The following is a 21,207-nucleotide window of genomic DNA, read 5'->3' as shown; positions in this document are numbered from 1 at the left end:
AGACTTTTGGTTACATCTAATTGATTGGTGTATATAATTCCCTATATTTTTTATGGATTGTTTCAAACTATTGATTAAAGTTGCTTAACTCTGAGACTATATTATACTAATATCAATATATTATGGCCCAGCTTAATAACTTTTATATTTTTTTATGAGAAACACTGAATGTCATACACAAGATAATTTTTAATTAAATTGTAATTGATATATATTATAATTTCTTTACATTTTTTAAAATATTTTTTTTTTTAGTGCTAGATATTTAGTTGGTAGTTTCTCACAAGCTCAAACAACTTTTAATTTCAAATGTTATTTTAATTGTAATTTATTTACTCAGATATGAATTGAACAATATAAAAAGAACATTATTTACATATGGCCCTTTATACTATTGTAAAATTCAAACATTGTGTCGCACCGCGCGAATGAGCACTTCTCTTTCAAATCTCACCACTTCTCCCTACCAGTTTCAAAAAGAGAAGTCACTTCTCCCTATAATTCTGAAGTAGTGTGAGCCCTGAATTTGTAAATTATTATATCACAGTCATGCTGCTGATGATGCAGTTCTCTTGCTACTTTTAATACAAATTTGTAACGCTAAAATTTAATGTTAGTGATTGGTATTGAAAGACCTACAATGTATGTTTACACATGATTGAGTTGCATACCTCCTGCAGTTTTTAGTCTACCCGATGTAGGTCTGTCATCTTGAGGAGTTTCTTGATGTGCTTGTGATTTCTGTTTTTTAGCCAGCATCTCTGTGTTAGCTCCATTGACATAGATAGAAAATCCCTGTTCCTTTCTTTCAATGTCAATCTGCTTCTTAGATTTCTTTCTCAGTCTCTTTAGCAATCTAAAAAACATATCATATTGAGTGGCTGTCTTATAGATAATTTATTCACTGTGCTTAATGAGATACATGATTAATAATCTATTGCAAACATTTTTTTATTAAACAAAAAAATAAGTTGTTTCCATATATATAAAAAAGAAGATGTGGTATGATTGCCAATGAGACAACTGTCCAGAAGAGACCAAAATGACACAGACATTAACAACTATAGGTCACAGTATGGCCTTCAACATATTTTCATTTTTCAAATTAAACTGTCTTTTCATGTTGTAGGATTGCTGTCTCATTTATCCTATCTCATATTATTAATTTCATGACAACTAAATACACAAACTTCATTTGACATTCAAATTCAGTAACTCCATCATTTCAAGTTGTAAACGAAACCTTGTTTTCTCTTTAAAGCAAGCTTTAAATGAATAGCCTATCCGATAAAGGTTTTTTTTCTTTATACAAAAATAAGTTATTCAATGTGTAATAGTGGTCAATTTGTTCACTTGTTAATTTTACTATTCATTTGGGGAAATTGGTTAATGTTAGTATAACTTATAGTTCCCTAACTCTTTCCACAGAGACCAGCCATGTAATTATTTTTGTTAGGACTTCCTGTCCTTGGACGTTCCTGACATCCAGCCCGGCTGGGCTCGTTGTTCCTAGGAACTATAAGTAGTACGTCATTCACCGGGTTCAGGGCAGTCTACACTTAGGATTTCAAATAAGCATACGCTCTTTGGCTTGTAAATATGGAACCTATGTTTATACAACAAGTAGACTCTTCCACCATCATATATTTTATTATGTAAACTTATGTTCGTATATCTATGTCTTTAATGAAAATCTTGTTTAAGTTTACGTGTTTTACGTAGTTTGTCCATTATCCCAGAAATTGGGTAGACAACGGGAAAACGAAGCCAGTGGAAACTCCACTCCCGTTACAAATGGAAATAAAACCATGTATTTTCTTCTTTATTTACAAAGTATAAATGATCAAGGTACTGATAATTAATGTACCTGTTTCTTTCCTGAAGTAGAACTAAATATTCTTCATAACCAGGAAGGACTTCTTGCATTGCTTCTGCCTTTAGATTTCTCTTGGCTGAATCATCTGGTGACTTTTTCTTAGAATAACCTACATTGGACAAAAGGAATTTTTTAACTCTCAAAAAAGATTGAGTCTTAAACTGAAATTTAAACAGTTGATTTATATCATATATTTGCTGGTCTAAAGTGTTATCATTCTATAAGTTTGCAAAGATGCAGATGTAAACAGGGTAAGCATAACTTACATTTAAAAAAAAAAGTTTGTGATTTAGATGGTTATTTTGACTACTGTTTTCCTTTATACAGACAATTTTCCATCATAAAAGTGAATTGATCTTTTAAATTGATGTATAATTAATATTGATTAGCAAATACATGTAAGTCACACTTCCAAAATATTATTGTAGCTTGATTGACACTATACAATCTGATAGATAAACAATTGGGTTCTACAACAATCTGCCTCTACAATGTACATGTACAGTTCCATTCAAGAGGACCAACTCTCCCACACCCTACACCAAGGAAAATGTCAGAGTCACTCCGAAAACTCCGATATTCCTCCCAAAATGTTGGGAGGAATTTAGGAGTAATCTCTCCCAAAATCGCGTAAATGTTTATTGTGATAGCCAGCTCACTCCCTACACCGAGGAATTAATTGCCATTATCCTACTTTGATCTCACCGGCACACGACTGATAGGGTAATTGGATTACCTGACAGGTAAAGGTTGATGTAATAAAGAATCATATTTCCGGTCTACTGTACCAGTTTGAGTGTCAAACAGGTGTATAATTTTAAATGTCTTTTAATACTAGTTAAGTTTAATTTGTGGTAATAATAAGTTAAAATATTTTCGTATTTCTTGCTTGATAATCTAAAAATATCTTTACCTAAATGTACTTGCTTTAAAAAAAAAAGGTTTATAAAATATAGTGGAATATGTGAACAAGAGTGCACACGCTGAAATGTCTCGCCTTCTATACTAATCATTGATATTATGTTGATAGTCCTAAGTATAAAGCTAAGCTTTAATACAACTTTCACATAAACTTAACATTAACCAAGATAACTAAACAAAGACCAATGAACCTTGAAAATGAGGTCAAGGTCAGATGAACCATGCCAGGCAGACATGTACAGCTAACAATGCTTCTATACAACATATATAAATGACCTATTACTGATAGTTTAAGAAAAATAGACCAAAACACAAAAACTTAACACTGTGCAATGAACCGTGAAAATGAGGTCACGGTCAAATAAAACCTGCACGACCGACATAAAGACCATAAAATATTTCCATACACCAAATATAGATGACCTATGGCATATACATGTAGTATTAGATAAAAAGACCAAAACTCAAAAACTTAACTTTGACCACTGAACCATGAAAATGAGGTCAAGGTCACATGACATCTGCCCACTAGATAGGTACACCTTACAATCATTCCATACAACAAATATAGTAGACCTATTGCATATAGTATGAGAAAAACAGACCAAAACACAAAAACTTAACTATAACCACTGAACCATGAAAATGAGGTCAAGGTCAGATGACACCTGCCAGTTGGACATGTACACCTTACAGTCCTTCCATACACCGAATATACTAGCCCTATTGCTTGTAGTATCTGAGATATGGACTTGACCACCAAAACTTAACCTTGTTCACTGATCCATGAAATGAGGTCGAGGTCAAGTGAAAACTGTCTGACAGACATGAGGACCTTGCAAGGTACGCACATATCAAATATAGTTATCCTATTACTTATAATAAGAGAGAATTCAACATTATAAAAAATTTGAACTTTTTTTTCAAGTGGTCACTGAACCATGAAAATGAGGTCAAGGACATTGGACATGTGACTGACGGAAACTTCGTAACATTGGGCATCTATATACAAAGTATGAAGCATCCAGGCCTTCCACCTTCTAAAATATAAAGCTTTTAAGAAGTTAGCTAACACTGCCGCCGTAGCCGCCGCCGCCGTAGCCGCTGCCGGATCACTATCCCTATGTCGAGCTTTCTGCAACAAAAGTTGCAGGCTCGACAAAAACCCCAATATTCTACCTCAAAGTTAGTCTTTATTTGAAAATTATGTTTCAATAAGTTTTGTATATGCAAGTAAAAAGGAAAATTTATTCACCATTCATTAGGCATAATAATGGCCCCATAATAATTATGTAAATCTATGGCATTTTCTTTTTACGATTATCTAATTGCTGGAATGAATAAAAGATTTAAAAGCAAAATGTTGTTGTTAATTCTTTCAATTGCATTCAAGTTTTATAAAAAATAAAAAATTTGTAAATTACAAAAATGAAGAACACTAGCAATATCACTTGAAGTTATTTCCTTTGTTCAACAGAGTTGTCACTTTACAGTTTCTTTTCGTAATTTAAATTATTCAAGTCTGTATAAATGTACCGAGGTGGTGACACATAATATTTTACATTGCTCAATAAATTGAGTTTACTTGTTGATCTGATGAATCAATTCTGTGGTTTAGATTGGACGATCGTGTTACCATAAAAACAACATTTTTTTTTCTTTATCTGTCAAAGAAAGGAAAACATTTGTTCAAATTTTTATTCTGTGATTTTAAAGCCCACCTGTGCAATCAAGATCGATTAAATGTACATAGGTAAATTATTTGGCTAATCCGCTTATGTTGTCACGCATCGTTAATTTTTAGTACATCCGATGGGCAATAAACCAACTAACAGCCACGTGGTGTTGGGAGAGAATCTTTGAAGGAATTTGGGAGTGAAATCCGCGGTACTTGGTGTGGCTGACAAAAACATGAAAATCGGAAAAAAACGATATTGAATCGATCCGTTTGAATGGTACTGTACATATGATAAATCAATCATTTTTGAACTTGGGGGTAAGACGATGAATACTGATAAGAAGTTTTAGCTCAGACTGCCACTTTTCAGTACCTTATCGCTATCTATATATAATTTGACATTTTCAAGACCCTGAGAATTTATGACACTTAAACTGAAGATGTTATTCAACAATCATATTTCCTAAATGGTGGCATCAGAAATTTTCTTTTAACTTCAAAATTTCACAGGAATGTCATGATGTCCAGTGAGGGTGGACAAAACATTGTGTGACCTTCTGAATCTGAATAGAGACATTGCAGGGCAAGTATATGACATCAATGGTAACAGGACAGAGGAGCTGGAAAATTAGTCGAACGATGTGAGAACAACCTTATCACTAATTGTCTGCCATTACTGGACATCATAGAGATTCACGTTAAAATTTTGAGAATAACTGACGCCACATTGGAAAAGCGTTAATTGTATGACCTCAACAGTTCAAGAGGAGCAGGAGTCGATTTCACAAAACACTTAGGACTAAGATTGATCTTAAGTATACTGAATTGTCCACGACTTACGATCAATCTTAGTCGTAAGTTTTTTTTTGTGAAAACGACCTGATTCTCAGGTTAAGCAGCACAGATTTCCAAATAGCGATATTTTTATTCATTGTGTCCTGTCAATCAAGCAAATGAAGAATGTTGGTTGATGAATCTGTTTTAAGGTTTTAGACAAAAATCATGTTCAACTTTGATCACTTTGTCTTTGACTTGGGATTCAAGTTTCAACTGTTCAAGTGGAAGAACTGATGATTTCAAGGGTTTTAATTTGGCTTTTCGATGATTTCGATGTAATTATTACAAGTGAAGTCATCCATGCTAGTTTTACATACGATCCATTATGCTTGATGGGGAAAAGACTCTTTTTTTCTTAGGGATAGAAACAAGTTGTTTGGATTAGTTTACATTCCTCCATGATACCCAATGCGCATGTGTAAAGAGTCCTTTTCACACCGACTAATTTTTCAAAATTGAAATTTGCGCTTTCTAAAACACTCAAATGATGTTGAATAATTTCTGTTCAGAATCTCTCTGGACTTTACATCATACAGATGGAAAGCCTGCACACATGTAGCAGATGACAAACAATGCAAGGATGGAACAAAACACTGAACGTAGAAAATCAAATCTTTACAACTGTGAAGTTCTCATCAGGTATGCATCTGCATAGAAATTAAAAAGACTATAGAATTAGATGTTTGACAACTTAATGATGATAACTTAATCGTCACTGTCAGGTGCTTTTAGCTTGTTCAAGTAGTTGAAAAATGATATGCATCATATCATATGCAATTAGCTGCGGAACCGTAGCTCTTAGGTCCTTATGCTATTTTTTGAAATAGTCAAAAAATAGCATAAGGACCTAAGAGCTACGGTTCCGCAGCTAATATGCAATATGTTTTCATTGCCATTGGTGTCATCATCTAAAATCTTATCCTAAAACTTTCAATGAAATTAATTGGTGTTCATCTAGCTTCTTCTTCCAATTAAGCGACCACAATCAACTACAGTTGTGAAAATCCATGGATGGTACCAGCGCGATTCGAACACTCAATCCCGGGATCTAAAGGCAGCGCTCTAACCAATTGAGCCAAAGAAGATCTTCCCCGACTCAACTTGTTAGACTACCTTTATATCTTCAGGTCTACAACATGTCTGATTATTCTGCCACTGTTGTTGAGCAAGAAGTCCAAAGGCTAAGAAAATTGAAATACATATTCTACCGTAGTCTAAAATCAGTCATCTTGTTGGTTCATTCGATATTTGTGTTTGTACTAATCACATGGGAAAACTCAACATTGACGTCACAACGCTAATACCAGCATTCAAAATAAGTGCAGAATACATTTTTTCTACTTTTCTAAATAAAAAAACATTTATAAAGATAAGTTTTCATTGTTATTCAAAAGTATTGTACAAAAACACCATTTTTCTAATGACCATATTTCAAACCTGACTTCTGAATGCCTTAAATGTTTCAAAACTTCACAAAATCCTACTTCCAACCTCCATTGCTTTGTTTACATTCCACTCAGCGTCTTCAATCTTAGTGGCAGACATAAAAGGTCATGCAGCAAATCGTATTTTACGAATTTCAAAATGACAAGCACCTTACGTCTTGCACGATTTTCCCGAAAAAACCCCCAATCCAAAATGGAAGGAAAACTATATGATAAAACGATGTTCATGCTATAATTTTTTTCAGGAATATAGAGTAGCTAGGTTAATCAAAAACGAATGTCGAATGTCATGGTAAAAATTGAGGTTTCCTGTTGAATAAACCCCTAAATTATTGCAAACTGTTTCAAAGCAATATCACACAAACAAATGATATAATTGCCTTAGACTGAAAAAAATCCCTTAATCGACAATAGAGCAATTTGGTTGGGTAGAACGTTTCAATGCATCACATGGTTTTGACGCTATTCATACCTGCCAACTTTCACGATTTAGGCGTGTATTACACGATTTTGACCCTTTGTCACTATTGCACGATCGTGATCGTGAAAAACCCTCTAAAACACGATTTTGTGAAAATCTACACGAAAAAATATGATGGTTCCCGATTTTGAACTGTGTCCAAGGAAGACATTCGTGTTCAGCCAATCAAATTTTATGTTTCTCATGATCAAATTAATCAGCCAATCAAAAACGTTTTCTCTCAAGATAATTCTAACATCCTAGATTTTGAACTTGTGTTGATTTCCTCTGTGTTTTAAAATCGTGAACATGGCAAATGGTTTTTCATCTTCAAGGAGGTTCTTACACAGAATAAGAATAAAAGCATGGCTGATTGACAAACTTCAATGATGCAGTACTACCATAAAGACAATAAATAGTAGTTTATTCACTAATTTATTGATATTTCACTTGCTGTAACAAATGATGTGTATTTAATTAAAATACCAAATCATTTAATGTACTATTCTTTATTTCTCAAATGGACAAAACAAAAAAAACCCACATGAAGAATCCCTTAAATGAGGGACTTCCCTTAGTCAAGGGGTCATTTTACTTCTGTGAAAAATAAAAATGAAAAAATGTAGATTTTTAAAAACTTAAAAATGGGAAATTCTGACATAATATTTAGAACTACTTTTCTAAATGTAGGGTCCAATTATTTTGAAAAATAAAGAAGATATACTTGATATATTAGGCCATGAACATACCATAATACTTGGCCATGTGTTGACCATAATGATATTATACCAGATAGATCATAAGATGTATAATTCTTTGGGAAAAGTTACTTCAAATAATATGAATATCACTCAGAAAATGTGCTCATTTTTACTTAAAAAGTGGTTTTTAATGTCCTTACATTGAGGGGATACCCCTAGGTGTTGTTCCTAACCTGATAAAGGTCTTTCTTTGTGCATAATGTTCAATTGAAAAAGTCAACAATTATTTAATATCCTTACACATGAAATTAACTCCTAGTCTTGCAGCTACATGTTCATCTTTTCTACTGATATATAATAACTAGAATCATGCAAATAAACTTTAGAAAAAGGCATGTAAGCTCATCTTACAAATATGACACTTTTTCTAGACCACAAAACAGCACATGCAAAATAGTCGTCGCAAAGAATTGTAACCTTTGAAATTGTTGTCGTGCACTAAAACCCCCATGGGCACTTTCAAAACTTGGCAGGTATGGCTATTGGAATTTGAATGTAAACAAACAGTGTCAGCAGCTTTAGTATGGAACAACATCGTACATTGAGTGACTAAGAAACAATTATGAGTAACCTAGCTTGACAATACAGGTTAATAAAAAAACAAAGCCAAGTCTACAGAAAAAATAAGAAAAAAATGTCCACAGGTGAACGACTTACCAGCATAGCAGGATACATGCAGTTTTGTGAAAGTTAAAATCCTATAAACAGGTGCTCTTTAAACACAATGTCTTTTGTCTATTTTGTAAGTGGAGCCTTGGAGCATTCATGACTTGGGCGGTGATTGTTGAAAGTGGTAGCTGCATGAACGCATATATATATGATATTAATGTGAATGTACCCAGATGGGAATGTTTTGAGTGCTTTTAATTAATTAATTAATTATTTTGTTGACCTGTAGAGACAAATGCTAGATGCCGTTTGGTTTCTGTTTTATTTGACATACATTGTATAAAAAACGTATATTATGTATCACCTCCCCCTTTGCAAGTATCCTTCAGACATTGTCTGTCTGTCTGTCTGTCTAGCAAATCTGTTTTCTTATACTTTTTTTTGTAATGCTTGCTTGAAGATAATGATTTTATAATTGGTGTATAAATTTATCATGACAAGTTACAGATCAAGTTCGAATTTTGTTTTGGTCTGATGATTTTGTGCAGAGTTGTGGTCCTTGGACTTTAAAAAAATCACTCAAATAATCAGTTTTCCTTACCTATTTTTGTCATGCTTGCAGATATTGATTTTAAAATTGTTGTATAGTTTTATCATGAAAAGTTACAGATCAAGTTCAAATTTTGTTTCAATCTGATGATTTTGTGCAGATTTATCAGCTGGTTATGGTCCTTCATGTCCTTGTTAATATAGAAGTTGAAAAATAATAACTTAAAAAGTTTACATATGTTTGACCAATGGATTATATTTTTTAGTGCACCTGAATTATTTAAATACAGAAAACAGACAGACAAATTCTTACCAACTGTTGGTGGCTGTAAGGATTTTGAACCTGATGGAAGTTGGCTTCAGACTAAAAAATTAGAGAAGTTTTATGAAGAGAGACTAGAACTGCTTTCTGAACAACGAGTAGAAAGATAGTAAGATCAGAAACAGATAAATGTTACTTTTTATGTGTTAATGTTATATGAAAATATAATGAAAATCCAGGATACCACTGAATGCATTCTGTATGATGATGTATAGTGATATAAAAGTTAAATCAGTGTATGAAATGAAAACTTGTAAGTGAATTGATAGTAATTTTGTTTGGAAAAAATTAAAAAAAGAGTAAAAACATAGCAGTTTGATTTTCTATGTGTTAAATAATTTTGTTCATATCTGGGAGTTCACTATAACACAGTTTTCCAGAAAGTTGCTAACCTTCTTTGTCATTTGTTCTCTGGCAGAGAGATGTCTCTTTGGTAATAATATCACATCTTATTATTTTATATTGTAGATTCATCAGTCATGATTCATACAATGCAATAGTTGTCATGTTACAATTCATGCTATTTCATGAGTCATGAAATAGCATGAATTGTAACATGACAACTATTGCATTGTATTGTAAAGCACTAGATGTGAAGAGATAATTTTTTGGACAGCATGACATGTATACACACAGAACAATACATTGTCATTTGTAACAGAAAAAAGCATTATATGATTACAAAAAGTATATGATACCAATACAAGAGTAACCTGGAAACTTTTGAATTCTTCTACTCTGTTTTGACAAACTGTCAATTCAGAAATTATTGCGATTTTTGTATTATTGCGAAAAATGCAACAGGGTTATAATCACAATAATTTAAACTCTCATTTTGAATATTTTTATAAGAATTTAACAGAATTTTTCTCAATATCGCAAAAATTCAAATTGCATTTTAGTCTTAAATCACTTAATCACTATGTTAAATGGATGCAATAATTTCTGAATTTACAGTATAGGCCTACAGTATGGAAATAACAATAAATTCATGTAGCTATTTAAAAAATAGGATAAAATAAACAAAACAATATCAGAATTAGCAAATACTAAATGTACTGCAGTATATATTGATTTGACATTTTACAGTGGCAACTTAGTTACTGGAGATTGGGATCCTGAAAAAAAGTTGGTTCAACTTCACAAAGAATTGGTAAGATTCATACTAACAGTGAAGGTTATACTTAAACAGTGAAGGTTATACTTAAACAGTGAAGGTTATACTTAAACATGTTAAATGAAGCAGCAACCTTAACAACACTTAAATACCAAAGATATCATGTTGGATAAGGTTATATGAAAATATATACATGTAACTAATAAAAACATATTTCCAAAGAGCCATAATAATGTCAACTTTTCTCAATTGATCAACAAGAAGACCCAAAAAGCAACTAAAATAAAAAGACAAAATTAACCCCTAAAGTGTCTTCCTAATAATACTTGCAGTTACTGCAAGCTAGGACAAAGCCAATTACAACAAATAATCAATTTCATGACAATTTGAAAACTGATTCACATTTTTATTTTCAGGGTAAATTCTGGGTGTACATGGGTTTTGTAGACAAAAGCAGAAAATGGCTTTACCCAGAGGAAGCACTATTTCTAATGGAAACAGTAAGTTGATAATTTTGGAATATATTATACATTTACTGTCTTTTCATGAGGTAAATATGTGGTGTTATTGACTTTTGAAAAAACTGATATTCACTGAGGCCAACAGCTGTTGTGAATATCAGTTTTTCAAAAGTCATTTAAACCACATATTAACCAAAACAAAAGACAATAATCGCTTTATTCCATATCCCGAGAGAAATGTATGTAATGGCAATTATTTTCAAAAGGCATTTGTACAATTTAAGTCTTTTTACCAAAATTATATATGTAAAAGCACGCGACGTTTTGCACATTGAATATACTTTTTCTGCAGGTGAATATGCTTATTCAAAATTCCATTCATATAGAAAAACCTACTAAAATTTTATCAATATGGAATTAATCTCTCTCTCAGATACAGTGGTCAGAATTGAAAATGTCCTGTACATGTGTAGGATTTAATAATGTCCTCCATGAAAAAATGTCCACTGGACACATTTTGACAATATTTACTTATTTAAATGTGTCCTGGACACAATTTCCTATGAAAACATATCCTCAGGTATGAAAAAGTGTCCATGAACATGGACATTATTCACTACCATAATATTGTCTAGGTGGACATTTTTTCACAGGACATTGTGTCCGCCAAGGCATTTTTTGATATGATTACAGTATTAAATGATATCCATTGCCTTGTTATTACTGGACACATTTTAACTTTAATTACGAAGTTGAATTAATTGTTACTTTGACATAAAAATTGTCTCATTGGCACTCATACCATTCTTATCTCCATGTCTATATTTTTAAATATAATTAAAATATAATTATATACATGTCAGATGCTGTTCCATTTTATTTTCCTTTGAGGACACAATTAAATAACATTCACTACGAAAATTAGTTCTGCAGATGGACCATATTTCATAACTGTTGCTGTAAAATGCTGTCCACTTAGGAGACAATAAATATTTCATGGCAATGGACATTATTTATTTTCTATTGCCTTCTTATCTGACATAATAAATATTATAAAGTTTCATATTTGATTTTACACTTCCTTCTTATTGTTATTCTTTCATTGTCATTACCATTTGCCGGGAATTTCTTAGAATTTAAATTTCTCTATATTTACTTCCATCCATTTTTTATTTGTTTACATTTGTATATTGATCAATTTCTCATCAATCCTCCATATTTTAATTAAAATTCAAGTATAATAAAACTTTGTAATGACCTTTGCATTACTTCCCTTGGAGGACACAATTTAATAGCAACTACTATAAAAATTTGTCCTGTGAGTGGACACTATTTCATATTGTTAGCAGTAAAAATCTGTCCTTTTGAGGGACACTATTCCATGGCAATGGACTTTATTAAATACCAAATTTCAATGAAAAATTTCCCAAGTGGACACTTTTTCATAGGACACTATTATGTCTTATACATTTATGTTGTTATCCATTCTTTCAGAATACCATGGAAGTAATGTATAAAGGATTACCACTGAGTATACAGCAAGCATACCAATGTTTCTTTAGTACTGAGGTTACATTAGAACAGTACCAAGTCTATACACATCTTAGAAGATTGGGATATGTACTTGTCAGACATCAGGGAAGGTAAAATGTTGTTATATGACAAAAAATGTATGTGTATATCAATCTGTCATTATCCTTTCTACTGACTTTTTGCTTGTTTATGCTATGCTAATTAAGACATAAAGGATAAATTTAAATGACTATGTGTTGTTTTTGGCAACGTTCGACTATAAAGTAATTATAAAACAATAATTTGAAACATTTGGCCCCGGTTTAATGCAATATGTTTTCCCCTCCACAAGTTTCAGTAGTCATGGAAGGTAACCATTATCTTTAGTTGTGTCTTTAACTGAGGCATATTTTTTTTCAAAAGATTCCAGCCTTAGGGACCTTTAGAATTAGATCATTTTAAAAATTAACATGAAGATTAGAAAAAATTTTAAAAATTCTAAAAGTAGTTTGAGAAAAAAAAAGTTACTCTAATGCAAACCATAGAATTTGCTTTCTTGCTTAAGACCTCAATAAAAAAACCTACAAAGATTTATACATTTATTTCTTGTTCTCCCTTCCATTAGGTTGAATGTCACGGAGTATGAAAAGAAAATTAAACTTGATCAGCATTTGAAATCAGATAAAAGGAAAGATAAAAAAAGAAAAAGTAGAAAAGAAAATGAAAGTAATGAAATAAAGAAAATGAAACAAAGTAATTCAGCTCAAGAATTGAAACCATCTGAGGGGGCATCTGAGGAAACTTGTGATATGGAAATAGTTGAGGAAACCAGTATAGATGAATCAATGGAACAAACCAGTTTTATGAAATCAGTTCAGGAAACCAGTCCAGTTGACGGTGGACTAAACAGAATAGCAGGAGATCTTCACGATGACATAGAGATAAATAATGATTGTACAGCTCAAACCAAACAAATTAAGAATGAACAAGAAATTAAAACAAACAAAGAAGCACAATATACCAAGTTAACTTCTGACAGGGTGTCACATGATAATAATACAAGATTAAGTGAGGCTGGTGGGGATTCCCCTGTAATCTATATCTCATACAAAATGAAATCAAGACAGAAATGTTTAGATTCAGACTTAAGTGTCAGTTTTTCACAGCCATTTCAGAGTTCTATGAAAAATATATCTACAAATCAACCTCCAGATTGGAGTTTTTCTGAGATTATATTTCCAGATATAGGAAAAGACAAGGTTCTACATTTTACAAAATACAACAAAAACCCACAGTTATTTCCTCAAGGCGTTCAGTTACTAGATAGTTGTATTTTCGATTCAGAAAAATATAATCTTAATTTGACTTCAAATAAACATAAGAAAGACGAAGAAAATTTTAACTTAGAATATTCTATTGATCCCTCACAATGGGAGAAGAAACCAGTCAACGCTAAAAACTGGAAAGAATACAAAGAAAAATCAAATTTATTAGAAAATCAGGAGGAAGCTACACCTGTGTCACATTTGTGGAAAGGGGAGGTAACTCCATTAGTGAAACCATGTTATTCTAGTTTAGGTTGGTATTCATAAATTGTTTTTTTTGTAATAAAATGTTTGATAGTATGTCTTACATTGAATTAAAAACTTAAAATAATTACAATATGTGTTCAGTAAGTTAAAGATAACAACATTATCTGCTATATATTTTGTAGATTAAAAAATTTACTTCTATATTTTTAAAACTATGTAAAAATGTGGTAGTTGATTGGCTCATTTTTTCAGATTCAGTCATTGAGAAGTTACAAGTTGTCAAGAACTCATCATTTACGTCACAGATGTAAGTTATTGACTACAGTTAAGAGGATAAAGGTTAAATCAAAACTTTTAATTACAGTGACTTGACTGTTAGTGTTGCTCTCCACCAATTGCAATTCATTCAAAATTTTGACCAAATTGCAATTTGTTTTATAAAATCAAATTGTTCAACTGGTCAGAAATTTGAACCAACTGCTGTAGAAAACCACAGCCAAGTCATGAAAGTGCAAGGTGATAAAATAAAACATACTCACAATCCTATAAGACTTTAACTCCACTTTAATGATGTTGTGACAAAGTTAGTTTATCAGTTTGTATAGTTATATTATATTCATTTCCATGCTGAAGGGGAACTGTTTATTTTGAATTGCTATTAAATTGTCCAAACTAAGCTTTCATATAGTTTTTCTTTCTAAAAGTATTCTATATTTATAAGAATCAGACATTATGTGAATTAAAACATTTCATATTCAGTAAAATATGTGTAAAATTGCAATATATGTTTGTAGGAAGTTTCCTTGGGGGAGATAACTTTCCTTTCAAAAAGTCCTTATTCAAAAGAATAATATTTTAGGTTATCTCCCCTGAAAACTTATCAATAGCATATTGTTATTTCACACATATTTTACTGAATATATGATGTTTTATTTAAAATGATATCTGATTCTTATAAATATAGAATACTTTTAGAAAGAAAAACTATATGAAAGCTTAGTTTGGACAATTTTATAGCAATTCAAAATAAACAGTTCCTCTTCAGCATGGAAATGACTATAATATAACTATACAAACTGATAAACTAATTTTGTCACAACATCATTAAAGTGGAGTTAAAGTCTTATAGGATTGTAAGTATATTTTATTTTAACACCTTGCACTTTCACATTTTGACTGAACAATTTGTTCAATATTCTAACCAGTTGAACAATTTGGTTTAATAAAACAAATTGCAATTTGGTCAAAATTTTGAATGAGTTGCAATTGGCGGAGAGCAACACTAACAGTCAAGTCACTGTAATATTTTTAATTGTTATAGGTAACAGTTCATTTTTTTGCTTTACTTGCCCCTGCAAATTTACAGAAAATTAAATATATTTTATATTTTATTATCTATAAAAGATTCAAATGTTAAGATTTAATATTATTTCAAGATCAAAAGTATTTACTTAAAACTTGTTCTTAGAATTGCAGCAATTTGTTATTAGTGTGTCTGTAGGCTTGCTATTGCTTAAAGTTCCAATGCTTTAATAGAATTCACAAACTAGATTAATTTTTAATTAACAATTTAGTTGTAGGTCATCAAGTTTGAAAGATTTGCAGCACAAAGTAATATATGATGTCTACCTCCCTGACTCTAAATTCAAGAAGTCAAGTCCTGGCCTTCCTCATCATAGGCTGTGTGTTCTAAGGTAAATATTAAACCAAGTTATGGCCTTCCACATCATAGGCTGTGTGTTCTAAGGTAAAGATGAAATCAAGCCCTGGCCTTCCTCATCATAGGCTGTGTGTTCTAAGGTAAAGATGAAATCAAGTCAAGGTATAACACACCAAAGGCTATGTGTTCTAAGGTAAAGATTAAATCAAGCCCTGGCCTTCCACATCATAGGCTATGTGTTCTAAGGTAAAGATAAAATCAAGCCCTGGCCTTCCACATCATAGGCTATGTGTTCTAAGGTAACGATAAAATCACGCCCTGGCCTTCCACATCATAGGCTATGTGTTCTAAGGTAACGATAAAATCACACCCTGGCCTTCCACATCATAGGCTCTGTGTTCTAAGATAAAGATAAAATCACGCCCTGGCCTTCCACATCATAGGCGATGTGTTCTAAGGTAAAGATAAAATCAAGCCCTGCTCCTCCACATGGGACAAGATCCCTAATGCGCCTTGAAATGAGGAACTCAAAAGTCACGTGTAAACAAAAATTCTCTGTGTAGTGATATTTGGCACTTTTCTATGATAAACAAGTGACTGAGCTTAACCATTTGAGTTAATTTAGAAAGTAGGGGAACACAGAATAAATGTGTAAAATCTATGGAGCTATTTAATGTGTTCAAAGTATTAAATTTTCAAAGAACTTTTTGTGTTAAAAATGGGATTATTTACCATGAGGAGCCGCATCACAAAAGGATACTTGGGGTTTACTAATTTACGGAAAAAGTAATCTCACTTCGTACCCCGAAAATTTAACCACATATGTCAAAATGTCTCAGCTTCGAAACGAGCCATCACACATATCCAAGTTAACGATATGGACTGAGCAACAGAAGAAAACGTTACCATTACGGCCTATGGAAAAACTAATGCGCATCTGTACCCAATTTAGAAGCTCAATTCCAGAAGTTGTCGGACTGATTTATGGATGATTTCACCTGTACACCACCGAAAATGATGGTTAGTATTTTTTTATTTATACCTAGTTATCATAAATGGTTTAAGATAAATATTATTGATAAAGATCAGCAAAAACTCAAGGAAATTTTCGCTTTTAAAATACATTACTGGCACGGGGCTGAACACTTTTTTTAGGCACAATCATAATTTTGTTTACTTCCGAGAGATCCGAAAGGAATTTGTTTGCTACATTGAAAAGGCAAGAAATAACTTTTAAATATTATTAAATTGTAAGTAAACATGACACAATATAGTCTTTGTTATGTAATTATCACTCTGGTCTACAGGAATACCTGATAATCAAGGGAGATAACAAACTTCATACGAGTAAAGTGAGATACATCATCGCATGTGCTTTTAACCAATGATTTGACCCCTGGTCAGTAGATATCATATGCATAAAAAACAGAAAAAAACATTTACATGCTTTAAGAAAATCATGAATTATTATTTTTAATGCACATGAGCAAAACAAAAGATATTGTCATTTCTCAGCACTGAAAAAGGGGGAGGGTCAAACTTTTTTGAAAACAATATTTCTGCACCTATTCAATTATTAAGCTAGTTAGCTACTACCCATTGCTTCTAATACAAAAGGTTTAAATGAAGGTGGCTAAGCCACAAGGGAGAAGCATTTGTCTTTCTTTGTGATTAAACTTTCAAGAATAAGATTTTTCTCTCTCAATAATACTTATGTATTTAAATCAAATGATAACAAAGCCTGAGTATTTTTTTTTGTCTTATTTCAGTTCCAGACGTATCATTATTTTCAACCTGAGATGGCAAACTAGAGGTTTTAAAAAGTCCTGAATAACTGGTAAGCATTTTGTTTTATTAGGCAAGCTCTAAATTGTTTTTTTATGATATTTATGCAATTGAAATTACAGTCGGTATGTTAAAAATATAATGCTAATATGAAAACTGTTGCTATGGTCTTGGTATTAAATGAAAAGGCTTAGTTACAGATCGTTACGACTCAATATTTCGAGTTAAATCTTGCGGCAACTGTTTCTCATGTAACACTGCAAACTATATTTAGCACTACTTTGATCTGTCGTTATTTAATGACGCCATTATACATGTGATGTCACAATGTTTCCATTAAGACCTCTTGTGGATTTCTCACTGATAAAAGGTTTTCACTGAAATACATGTAAAAAACATTTTTTTCTCAAATAGAATTATGTGAAAGGACAAGTTTTGAAAATTTGCACTATATTGTACTCTAATTATATGATATGGATGATTTCCAAGTAGTTTAGAGTGGTTTTAACAGTATTAAATACCAGATTTCCACTAGTAAGAATAATTATTTTGGTGTTGGTTTTTTTATACAACCTTCATTTTTGCATAATTTCTCTGTCAAAATGCACTTTAAGGCACAAGAAAATTTTGTAGAATGCTTTAACAGGGTCTGTGTATTGTAATAAGAGGTTATAATCAGAAGTTTTGTCCTTGTTTTGACTAGTGAAGGTATTCTGGAAGAAATTACTTATACATACTCATTGTATTCAAAATAAATGAATATAGCGACGAAAGTGTCATTGCCTTATAGTGCTAAAACAACTTTATTTTTTTTCAGAAATGGACAAAAATACACAGATTTATTCAGAATGTTATACCGATGAAGAACACATAAAAATATTTGGAAAAATCAGAAGTATGGATTTCAATATGGGACAAGATCCCTAATGCGCCTTGAAATGAGGAACTCAAAAGTCACGTGTAAACAAAAATTCTCTGTGTAGTGATATTTGGCACTTTTCTATGATAAACAAGTGACTGAGCTTAACCATTTGAGTTAATTTAGAAAGTAGGGGAACACAGAATAAATGTGTAAAATCTATGGAGCTATTAAATGTGTTCAAAGTATTAAATTTTCAAAGAACTTTTTGTGTTAAAAATGGGATTATTTACCATGAGGAGCCGCATCACAAAAGGATACTTGGGGTTTACTAATTTACGGAAAAAGTAATCTCACTTCGTACCCCGAAAATTTAACCACATATGTCAAAATGTCTCAGCTTCGAAACGAGCCATCACACATATCCAAGTTAACGATATGGACTGAGCAACAGAAGAAAACGTTACCATTACGGCCTATGGAAAAACTAATGCGCATCTGTACCCACATCATAGGCTATGTGTTTTAAGGTAAAAATAAAATCACGTCCTGGCCTTCCAGATCATAGGCTATCCGTTCTAAGGTAAAGATTAAATCATGCCCTGGCCTTCCACATCATAGGCTATGTGTTCTAAGGTAAAGATAAAATCAATCCCTGGCCTTCCACATCATAGGCTATGTGTTCTAAGATAAAGATAAAATCATGCTCTGGCCTTCCACATCATAGGCTATGTGTTCTAAGATAAAGATAAAATCACGCCCTGGCCTTCCACATCATAGGCTATGTGTTCTAAGATAAAGATAAAATCATGCTCTGGCCTTCCACATCATAGGCTATCCGTTCTAAGGTAAAGATAAAATCAAGCCCTGGCCTTCCACATCATAGGCTATGTGTTCTAAGGTAAAGATAAAATCAATCCCTGGCCTTCCACATCATAGGCTATGTGTTCTAAGATAAAGATAAAATCACGTCCTGGCCTTCCACATCATAGGCTATGTGTTCTAAGGTAAAGATAAAATCAAGCCCTTGCCTTCCACATCATAGCTTAAATCAAGTCCTGGTCTTCAATATTAAAGACTATGTTTAAGGTTCTTTCACAGACTAATATATATTAATAAGATATTTTCTAGAATAGTTTTGTTTTTACCTCAGTAGGTCTGTTATAATTATGAAGCCTGACAATGATATACTAATTGTTACATTGATGAGGTTATTGACAGATGTATTGTTATATTTAGAAGGCCATTAATAGATTGGATTTGTTGTTATATTTAGAAGGCCATTAATAGATTGGATTTGTTGTTATATTTAGAAGGCCATTAATAGATTGGATTTGTTGTTATATTTAGAAGGCCATTAATAGATTGGATTTGTTGTTATATTTAGAAGGCCATTAATAGATTGGATTTGTTGTTATATTTAGAAGGCCATTAGTAGATTGGATTTGTTGTTATATTTAGAAGGCCATTAATAGATTGGATTTGTTGTTATATTTAGAAGGCCATTAGTAGATTGGATTTGTTGTTATATTTAGAAGGCCATTAATAGATTGGATTTGTTGTTATATTTAGAAGGCCATTAGTAGATTGGATTTGTTGTTATATTTAGAAGGCCACTAATAGATTGGATTTGTTCTTATATTTTCAGACATTGTGAACCATTGCCAGATTTACAGACAATAACAAACCTCCACCACTACTACACAGATGGTATACCTTTACAATGGGCAGTGGTGGATCATGGTGATATAGCATTTTATGGATTTACTGATATACAAATACCAGATATGCTGTGATTGAATTAAAATAATAAAAACAAATTATAGTTATTGAGTTTTATTTTGCAACTAGAAATTAGAGAATATCAAATGAACTCAAATTATAGTTGAAAATCTATTCATATAAAAAAACATTTTTTCCTCTATGAAGGAAAATTTATGCTTTTGTACCCCACTTAAGGGCATTATGTTTTTTGGCCTGTGTGTCCATTCCTTTGTTCATCCGTCTGTCTGTCCCACTTCAAGTTCAAGTTTTTGGTCAAGGTAGTTTTTGATGAAGTTGAAGTCCAATCAACTTTAAACTTAGTACACATGTTTCCTTTGATATAATCTTAATTTTAATGCCAAATTAGAGTTTTGACTCCAAATTTCATGGTCGACTGAATATAAAAAATGATAGCGTAAGTGGGGCAACTTGTACTTGGTACACATTCTTGTTTCAATAGGGAATGATTTAGATAAACAAATTTGGAGATATTGTTCACATGTTTGATTGCCAAAGATGTGAAAGAATGCAACTTAAAGTATATGTAACGCTTTCATCAAGGATTTAAACATATACAGTATAGTAAGGCGTAAAGGGTCCTCCTGGTATGACAAAATGTGACAATATTCAAAACTCAAACCTACCTAGGAAGTAGTACAACAGCACAGCATAAACACACAAAAATAAGTTGGAACGGTCTTCACTTGTCAGATTGGTCAGAAGCACAAAAACCAATTAAACAAAATCACAAATATAACAGTACTAGCCTTAACTGTAAGCTAGCCTAAAGCAGACAATTTTTGTTCAGCGGCCAGCTGAAGCAATTCTCCGGGTACAGCATTTTTTTTTTAGCTGTATTGAAGACACATCCTTTGACTGTTTTCTTCACCTGATCGGATTGTTGTCTCTTTGACACATCCCCTGATGAGTTTGACTGTCCCTCTGGTATCTTTCGTCCCTCTTTTATCAACATGATAAAAACTTGCAACCTACTTTTGAATTCCGATAATTTTGAAACTGAGAATGAAAATGGGGAATATGTCTAAGAGACAACAACCC

General features: G+C 32.1%; 2 protein-coding genes and 1 long non-coding RNA gene across 4 annotated transcripts in view; 2 read left to right on the top strand and 1 right to left on the bottom strand.

Moving 5' to 3' along the window:
- Positions 1-5,718, bottom strand: part of LOC143046244 (katanin-interacting protein-like) — a 55,942-nt gene extending 50,224 nt beyond the window's left edge. Inside the window, exons 1-3 of the mRNA XM_076219293.1 lie at positions 5,630-5,718; positions 1,868-1,985; positions 672-856 (exon numbers count right to left, since the gene is read on the bottom strand). Coding sequence (XP_076075408.1) covers positions 672-856; positions 1,868-1,985; positions 5,630-5,636 — 310 coding nt within the window. The 5' untranslated portion in view covers positions 5,637-5,718. The remainder of the gene's footprint in view (positions 1-671; positions 857-1,867; positions 1,986-5,629) is intronic.
- A 92-nt stretch (positions 5,719-5,810) lies between these two features.
- LOC143046242 (tRNA-splicing endonuclease subunit Sen54-like) lies at positions 5,811-20,204 on the top strand. 2 transcript variants are annotated; one of them, XM_076219290.1, is made up of 9 exons: positions 5,811-5,951; positions 9,403-9,567; positions 10,548-10,611; positions 10,992-11,075; positions 12,531-12,679; positions 13,174-14,126; positions 14,333-14,387; positions 15,655-15,774; positions 20,033-20,204. In XM_076219290.1, the coding sequence occupies exons 1-9, from the start codon at positions 5,875-5,877 to the stop codon at positions 20,178-20,180; spliced, it is 1,815 nt and encodes a 604-aa protein (XP_076075405.1). In that variant the 5' UTR covers positions 5,811-5,874; the 3' UTR covers positions 20,181-20,204. The 2 variants fall into 2 exon arrangements, with proteins under 2 accessions (XP_076075405.1, XP_076075407.1); XM_076219292.1 differs by lacking the exon at positions 5,811-5,951 and adding an exon at positions 7,277-7,635.
- LOC143046243 (uncharacterized) lies at positions 16,249-18,892 on the top strand. The gene is made up of 3 exons (XR_012969107.1): positions 16,249-16,760; positions 17,510-17,577; positions 18,343-18,892. It is a non-coding gene; the product is annotated as an uncharacterized LOC143046243 (long non-coding RNA).
- Positions 20,205-21,207: the final 1,003 nt, after the last annotated feature.

The sequence above is a fragment of the Mytilus galloprovincialis genome, chromosome 9, assembly GCF_965363235.1.
Source record: "Mytilus galloprovincialis chromosome 9, xbMytGall1.hap1.1, whole genome shotgun sequence".
Classification (NCBI taxonomy): Eukaryota; Metazoa; Mollusca; class Bivalvia; order Mytilida; family Mytilidae; genus Mytilus; species Mytilus galloprovincialis.
The sequence above is the reverse complement of the archived record's forward strand: the minus strand, read 5'-3'. Positions and strand labels throughout refer to the sequence as shown.